Raw genomic sequence first — 7,895 nt, forward strand, 5'->3', positions numbered from 1 at the left:
TCTCTGTTGAGCCTAGGTGGGGCTGCGACGTGTTGATCTTCCGCGGCTGGGCATGACCCAGAAAAGTGTGTCCGGCCAAATGGGATCGAGTGTGTTGGGTTATGTGGTGCACCCCTGCAGGGAAGTTTATCTATTCGAATAGCCGTGTCCCTCAGTAAAAGGACGACCTGGAGTTGTACCTTGACCTTATGACAACTAGAACTGGATACTTAATAAAACACACCCTTCCAAGTGCCAGATATAACCAGGTGATCGCTCTCTAACAGGGCGACGAGGAGGGGATCGCCGGGTAGGATTATGCTATGCGATGCTACTTGGTGAACTTACCATCTATTCTCTTCTACATGCTGCAAGATGGAGGTGGCCTGAAGCGTAGTCTTCGACAGGATTAGCTATCCCCCTCTTATTCTGGCATTCCGTAGTTCAGTCCACCGATATGGCCCTTTACACATATACCCATGCATATGTAGTGTAGCTCCTTGCTTGCGAGTACTTTGGATGAGTACTCACGGTTGCTTTTCTCCCTCTTTTCCCCTTTCCCTTCTACCTGGTTGTCACAACCAGATGCTGGAGTCCAGGAGTTAGAGATCCCAAGGATGATTCTATGTGGAGTTCGGCTTCGAGGAGTAGTTAGGAGGTCCCAGGCAGGAGGCCTTGCCTTTTCGATCGTTGCTACTTTTGTGCTAGCCTTCTTAAGGCAATCTTGTTTAACTTATGTCTGTACTCAGATATTATTGCTTCCGCTGACTCTTGTGTTTTCGAGCTTATGTATTCGAGCCTTCGAGGCCCCTGGCTTGTAATTTAAAGCTTGTTTTATTTTAATTTGTGTCTAGAGTTGTGTTGTGATATCTTCCCGTGAGTCCTCGATCTTGATCGTACACATTTGCGTGTATGATTAGTGTACGGTCAAATCGGGGGCGTCACAAGGTCGCTCGCGCCTTCTGGGAGCACATCATCAAGCTTCACGGCGTTCCTCATTCGATCGTCTCCGACTGCGACAAGATCTTCACGAGCGCCATGTGGCGCGAATTGCTCGCCGCCGCAGGTACCAAACTACTCTACTCCACCGCGTACCACCCACAGACGGACGGCCAAATCGAGCGCGTCAACCAGTGCTTGGAGATGTACCTGCGGTGCGCGGTCCACGACACGCCACGGCAATGGCGCAAGTGGCTACCGGCGGCGGAGTTCTGGTACAATTCTGCACATCACGCCTCCCTGAATTGCTCTCCCTTCAAGGCATTGCATGGCAGACAACCCAATCTGGGGGGTTTACCACACATGAGCGCCGCGCTACCCAGCGACGCGGCGTCCGGCGATCTGGACTGGACTGCGCACACGGACCTGCTGCGCGCGCAGCTGGCGCGTGCTCAAGCTCGCTTCAAGAAACAAGCGGATCGACACTGAGCAGAACGAGCCTTCGACGTCGGCGAACAAGTCCTTCTCAAGCTGCAGCCATATGCACAATCCTCTATCGCCAATCGCCCCTGCAAGAAGCTCGCCTACAAGTTCTTCGGCCCCTTCCTGGTGGAATGCATTGGCACGCTGATGTATCGACTGCAACTCCCCCAAGACAGCAGCATCCATCCGGTATTCCACGTCTCTCAATTGAAGCCGTTTACCCCAGACTATACTCCGGTGTTCTCTGAACTACCACGAGTACCGGATCCTTGCCGGTGAGCAAACTGAAACAGTGGCAATTCTGCAATGGCGCATGATGAAGAAAGGGGATGCCCATGTGGTGCAACTACAAGTTCAATGGGCAAACATACCACCATCGGCCACAACCTGTGAAGACTACGACGTTCTTCACCATCGGTACCCATCAGCTTGCATCTGGGAAGAGCCTGCATCGCAAGAGGGAGGCAATGTCACGCCTGCAGATACTGCTACTGCATCTGCAGCGGACTGACCAAGTGCAGTTCAGTTAACTGAACATGCAACATCGATGTATGGGCTTGGGTCGAGTGCGTGTGTGGGTTGAGTTGATTGGGTCGCGGCCTTGTAAGGGTGGCCCAGTGGGGCAACTAGTTATGTACGACTCATCAGACGAAATGGCAGCGAGTGATTGAACGATCTCCTTTCTCCTTTTCCAAGTCCTCACCTACTCTGTTCTCCTTTCCTCATCCTCAATTCTAGATCCCGATCTCCCCTGGGCATTACAGCGAGCTGCTGGACACGATGCGGGAGGAGGCATCTCGAATTGGACCGTGCATCGACGTGCCCGGCGCAATCATCGCCCCGTGCTTGAGCCTCACACAGTCTTTCCGGGAAGGAGTTCGCAGCTCGTGTACGTGCTCGGCTGTTGAAGGTATGTTGTTCGTTATCAGGGTCCTAAAAAAAAAACTCTCTCTGTTTGAGCTCGAGTCAAACCCAACAAAACGTGGGCCCCGCCACTGCCATTGATTGAATTGGCCATTGGATGCCCGGAAAATACGTGCGCCCCACCAACTTTTGCTCTTTCCGACCAAGCCGCACGTTCCTTTCGGACCGATCGGACCGCCTAACCCCAAGCCCCCCAAGCCCCTCCGCCGCCGCCGGCCGGCAACCCCAGCCCTTCCTTTCTGGCCCCTCCGCCGCAGCGGCTTTCTAGATTGCCGCCGACTTGGGCCTCACCTCTCTCTGCGCATCTACTGGTTCGTTTCGGCCTGACATTTTTTTTTGTTCCTGCTAAGCCCTAGAATTGGTTGTCTGGATTGATTTCCTTATTTTCTGTTCACTTTTCAAGCTCGGTGAAACCCTTTTGTCCTTTGAGAGACGCTACGCCCGTTATGATGTGCTTATGTGAATATTCAAGGGAATTTTGGGGCATATTTGTGGCCTCTTTTAGGCCTCGTTTGACGGAAGGGGGTTGGAAGGGTTTGCAGGGGAGAATGGATTAGAAATGTGGAATGTACATCTGTGCCCCCTTGGGTCTGGAAAACCTCCCTTGTCAAACGAGGCCTTAGGGTTTGCAGTGGGAGAATGAATTAGAAATGCGGAATGTACATCTGTGCTGTGACTCTGCAAGATAAATTTTGGAGCGGCAGGGCATTTTACCGTGTTCTTTTTTTACAAAAATTACAGTGTCATGCATGCATTTGTAACAGTTTACGAACAACCATATGGGACATCAATATCACCTGTAGTGTTTTCTAATACTACGACCCCATGAATCTTCAATATGTGTTTTTCCCCTGAAAAAGGTTGCTGGAACATAATTACTGTTGTTTCATGTCCTATAACCACATCCTAGTAGTTTCCTTAATCAAATTGATCATTCTACTCCCTCCGTTCCTAAATACGAGTCTTTCTGGAGATTTCAATATAAACTACATACGGAGCAAAATGAGTGAATCTACACTCTAAAATATGTCTGTATACATCCGTATGTAGTTCATATTGAAATCTCTAGAAAGACTTATATTTAGGAACCGAGGTAGTGGTATATATTGCAGAAAGTGGTGTACCATTAGCTTTCCTGCAAATGCTTTTCTGTAACTCCTTGTTTTTCTATTGCAGCTTGCATATAATATAGTAGTACAGTAAATATGGCTACAAAAGTTCGCCCACCTTCTACTGACGCAGAAAAATTGGAGGTTGGAGAAATAGATACAAGAGCTCCTTTTGAATCTGTCAAAGCTGCAGTGAGCTTATTTGGTGAAGTAAGGTTTTCATCTGACAAATCAGCTGCGAGAAAGCCAAAGGCTCCTCAAGCAGAGGTAGTTACTTTGCAAAGTTCAAATACGTAACATGCGCACATGCATGTTTGCCATGATTCACTTGCATAGCATGAATACCAAGGACACCTGCTCTAACCCTTGACATCCTTATACAAGTATAATTTTGAAAAAGAAACGCATCGTGTGTTGTGAAAACTGCTAGCTCGAAATGTTGTGTCATAAATTTCATCACTGAGAAGTTCCAGATGTTTCTAATCTGTTGAAAGTATATGTGATTATTTTGGTACTGATCTTGCTTGTTTATCTCCTCTGAAATGTCTAATTATTTCCCATGCAGCATTTTGTTGTTGAGAAATTTACCCCCTTTCTAGTCAATTTAGTTTACAGCATGTTTCAGTGAGTAATATATGATGTAATTTGGTACCCACTCAATGTTGTCACTTACATATGTTTTCCGTTTATTTATTTTAATTGATGGTGAGGGCGAGGGTGTTCTCCCATTTCGAATTGTCAGCCTTTACCTTATAGAAATAATGATTTTTTTTAAGAATGTGGATTGTTTTTAAATTTACATCCTCGTGTTATGAGTCTTATGATGATCCCTATGAATTGTAATCCATGTCATGTTTTTCTATCTAGGCTACTTAATTTTGATTGTAATTCGTAGGATCCCTTTGCACTGTTCCATGCAAAAATTCCCATTCATGCAAATGTCTTGTAAGAACTCTGCGTTCTCCCTACGGTGTATCAGACACCCTTTGGTGCAAACCCTAGGATTTCCAATCCTTTATGGCCAAGGAAGACATGCCATTGCAATTATGGTTTTCATATTCCTCTATGGAATCTTTGAAATCAAAGATACCCTTAAGTTTGCAATTTCCCTATCAGATCAATCTGCCTACACATTTGTGCAACAGCAAAGCCTTTCAGTCCCAAACAAGTTGGGGTAAGCTACAGTTGAAACCCATAAGATACCGAAATCAAGTCATGGTTCTGGCACGTGGATAGTTAAGTTCCACAAACCCTGCCCATGGCTAAATCTGGTGATATTCCAGTCCTTCAGACATGACATGCAGATATTTCAACCAACCAAAATACAATACCGCATTTCAGTCCCAAACAAGTTGGGGTAAGCTAGAGTTGAAAGCCATAAGATATCGAAACCAAGTAGCTAACTTCTACGCACCCCTGTTCATGGCTAAATCTTTGGTGATGTTCGAGTCCTTCAGACTTGACATGCAGATATTTCAACCAATCAACATACCATACCCACCTTGCCGTGCAATGCAGCGGCCACACATGATAACATCTTTGTTTTGTTCCTGGTAGAATATCAAGTAGCCTAATATTCATGGTAGGTAACTTTCTCTTTGGCCAGAGAATTGTGTCATTTTATGTAATTAGTACCAGTGGGAACTGGAGTTACTGGACTAATATTTTAAATTGGTCTGGTTTTTCCATTATTTTGTTTTGTTTAATCTTTGGGAATGGAGGAAAAAAAGACGACTTGTTAGAAATCGCAATTGAAATTTTGCTCAACTGTACTAGTTTTTGCAGAAGTGACATATAGGCAGATAGTCGAACATAATTTGTATGATGGAAATTTATCTCACATTTTCAAATAATCAACCAGCTTAACCGCCCACTAGCTCTACATTTCCTGGCCTAAACTTCTTGGGTCTTCTTTCCAGTTATTTCACCTCTTCCCCTTTTTCATGACTTCTGATATTACTTGTACTGTCAATCAGGAACAGTGTATTGTCTTTGCCCTTACATATCTGGCTTCTGCACATAATTACTGATGCAATTACATCGCATAATTGGCATATCTTTTCCTTATTATTCATGCAACACAGTTCACTGGATCTATTTGGTATCTGATTATCCGAATATACTCTGACTCTGATTTTTGAAACATACTTTCAGCAGAAGGTGTTAGCTAAGGAGACCGAACTTCATTTGGCCCAGAAAGAGTTGAATAAATACAGGGAACAACTGAGTAATGCTGAAACAGCCAGACTACAGTCCCTCTCCGAGTTGGAGAAAGCTAGAAAAACTGTTGATGAGCTAACTACTAAGCTGGATGCAATCAATAAATCCAAAGAGATGGCTATTCAAGCCACGGAAGATACAAAGACTCGAACCAAGCAGCTTGAAGTAGGCAGCCCGAAGGAAGCTGTTCGAAAAGATAGTCCCTTGAAGCAGGAACTGGACAGTGCAAGGCAACAGTATGCGGTTGCTCTGGCAGACCTCGATGCAGCCAAACAGGAGCTGAGGAAGCTTAAGAAGGATTTTGAAACCTCATTAGATATGAGGCTGTCTGCTGCCCAGAAGGAAGAGGAGTCATTGCACTCGATAGAAGCCAACAAGGAAAAGGCTGCTCAACTTCGTAATGAGGCTAAAGCAATTCAAGAATCGCTTATGCACATGAAGGCAGATACAGAACAATTACATGAAGAGGAGTCGCAAGTCCTTGTTGAGAAGGATGTTGCTAGGAATGCATATAAACAGGCTTTGGAAGAAACTGAGAAGAAATTGTCATATTTGAGAAATGAATTTGATCCTGCTGCTTATAAAACCCTTAAAGAAAAGCTAGATGAGACCAACTCTGAGATTTCATCAATGCAGAAAAAGATCGAAGATGCCCGTGCTCTAGATTTAGAAACTGTTGCTGCTATCACCACAGAATTGGATGATGCTAAGGAAATGTTGCAGAAAGTAGCTGAAGAGGAAAGCACACTTTGGAACTTAGTAGAATCCCTGAAGCTGGAGTTAGCAGCTGGAAAGCAGGACCACAGTCAACTCAAAGAGAAGGATACAGATACTGAATCCATTGTTGCAGATCTACATGCCAAGCTTCAGAAATGCAAATCTGAGCTTGAGGTAGCTGTTTGTGCTGAATCAGAAGCTGCAACAGCTTCTGATGACTTGATGCTAGCTCTTCAACAGCTGTCGTGTGAGTCTAAAACTGCCCTGCAGGAAGCTGAAATGATGCAGAAGAGTGCAGCAGAGTTAAGAATTGAAGCTGAAGCAGCACGTGTTGCGTTAACAGAAGCCGAGGAACGGTTGCAATCAGCTTTGAAAGAAGCAGAAGAAGCAAAAGCAGCTGAAGCGAAGGCCCTTGACCAGATTAAGCAGCTATCAGACAGAGCAAGTGCTGTTCAAGCTTCAACTTCTGAACCCGGAGGAAAGGTCACAATCTCAAAAGCGGAGTTTGAATCTCTTAGCCGTAAGGTAAAGGAGTCAGAGAAGTTGAGTGAGATGAAAGTAGCTGCTGCCATGGCGCAAGTGGAAGCTGTTAGAGCCAGTGAGAATGAGGCAATACAGAAAATGAAAACTGCCCGGAGAGAGATGGAGGACATGGAATTAGCAACAGAGGAGGCACTGAAGAGGGCGGAGACGGCTGAAGCAGCAAAGAAGGCTGTAGAAGGTGAGCTTAAGAGGTGGCGTGAAAAGGAACAGAAGAAAGCTGCAGAGTCCGTGTCTTCTGCAGAAGCGCAAGCACACGCAACCACACTTTCATCTGTACACAAGGCTCCTGCTGGAAAACCCACCGAGAAGAATGATGGGCATCAAAGGAACAACAGAACGCTGTTGAGGAAGGGCTTTGTGTTGCCAAACATCACAGGCATGTTTCATAAGAAGAAGGGCCATGCCGATGGCAGTTCTCCATAATACCTTCCTGGGGGAAAATCTGTATGATATCATCGTGGCTTTTCATTATCATTGATATTTTTGTGGTTCTCGTTCATGTTTCCACTTTGTATAATATAGATGGTTGGATGCCATACTTTATGTAATATATTTGTGGTTGCATGTAGTATGTTCCTGACGTATAACTGCATCCTATGTATGAATGTTTTATCTGTTTATTTTCTAACTCCTTTTCGGCCTCTGATAGGTACTACTAGTAGTTCTTCCGCTTCTCCAAAAAAGTAGTTTTCCTCCTTATATAAACACGATATAACCATGTTTGATTTCATATAATATGTGTACAAAACCATTTGATTTCACATAATGTTATTTCAAATTTGAGGTTTATTTGAGTTTGGGAGATTATTTAAAATAATTTCCAATATCGTAATGAAAGAAAGGAGTGGACATAATATGACTTCTCCAAATAATAGTGTTGGAAATGTTTTAAATAGGCTCCATTGCATTTGGGATATTTCAAAACCATTTGTGATATCACGCACAAGCGTGATAAGCAACTCAAAACCAATCCACAACAAC

General features: G+C 44.6%; 1 protein-coding gene across 2 annotated transcripts; it reads left to right on the forward strand.

Moving 5' to 3' along the window:
* Nucleotides 1-2,428: 2,428 nt before the first annotated feature.
* LOC123119850 (WEB family protein At5g55860) lies at nucleotides 2,429-7,542 on the forward strand. 2 transcript variants are annotated; one of them, XM_044539792.1, is made up of 3 exons: nucleotides 2,429-2,636; nucleotides 3,502-3,701; nucleotides 5,589-7,542. In XM_044539792.1, the coding sequence occupies exons 2-3, from the start codon at nucleotides 3,531-3,533 to the stop codon at nucleotides 7,335-7,337; spliced, it is 1,920 nt and encodes a 639-aa protein (XP_044395727.1). In that variant the 5' UTR covers nucleotides 2,429-2,636; nucleotides 3,502-3,530; the 3' UTR covers nucleotides 7,338-7,542. The 2 variants fall into 2 exon arrangements, with proteins under 2 accessions (XP_044395727.1, XP_044395728.1); XM_044539793.1 differs by having other exon boundaries at nucleotides 5,592-7,542.
* Nucleotides 7,543-7,895: the final 353 nt, after the last annotated feature.

This window comes from Triticum aestivum, chromosome 5D (assembly GCF_018294505.1).
Source record: "Triticum aestivum cultivar Chinese Spring chromosome 5D, IWGSC CS RefSeq v2.1, whole genome shotgun sequence".
Taxonomy (NCBI): domain Eukaryota; kingdom Viridiplantae; phylum Streptophyta; class Magnoliopsida; order Poales; family Poaceae; genus Triticum; species Triticum aestivum.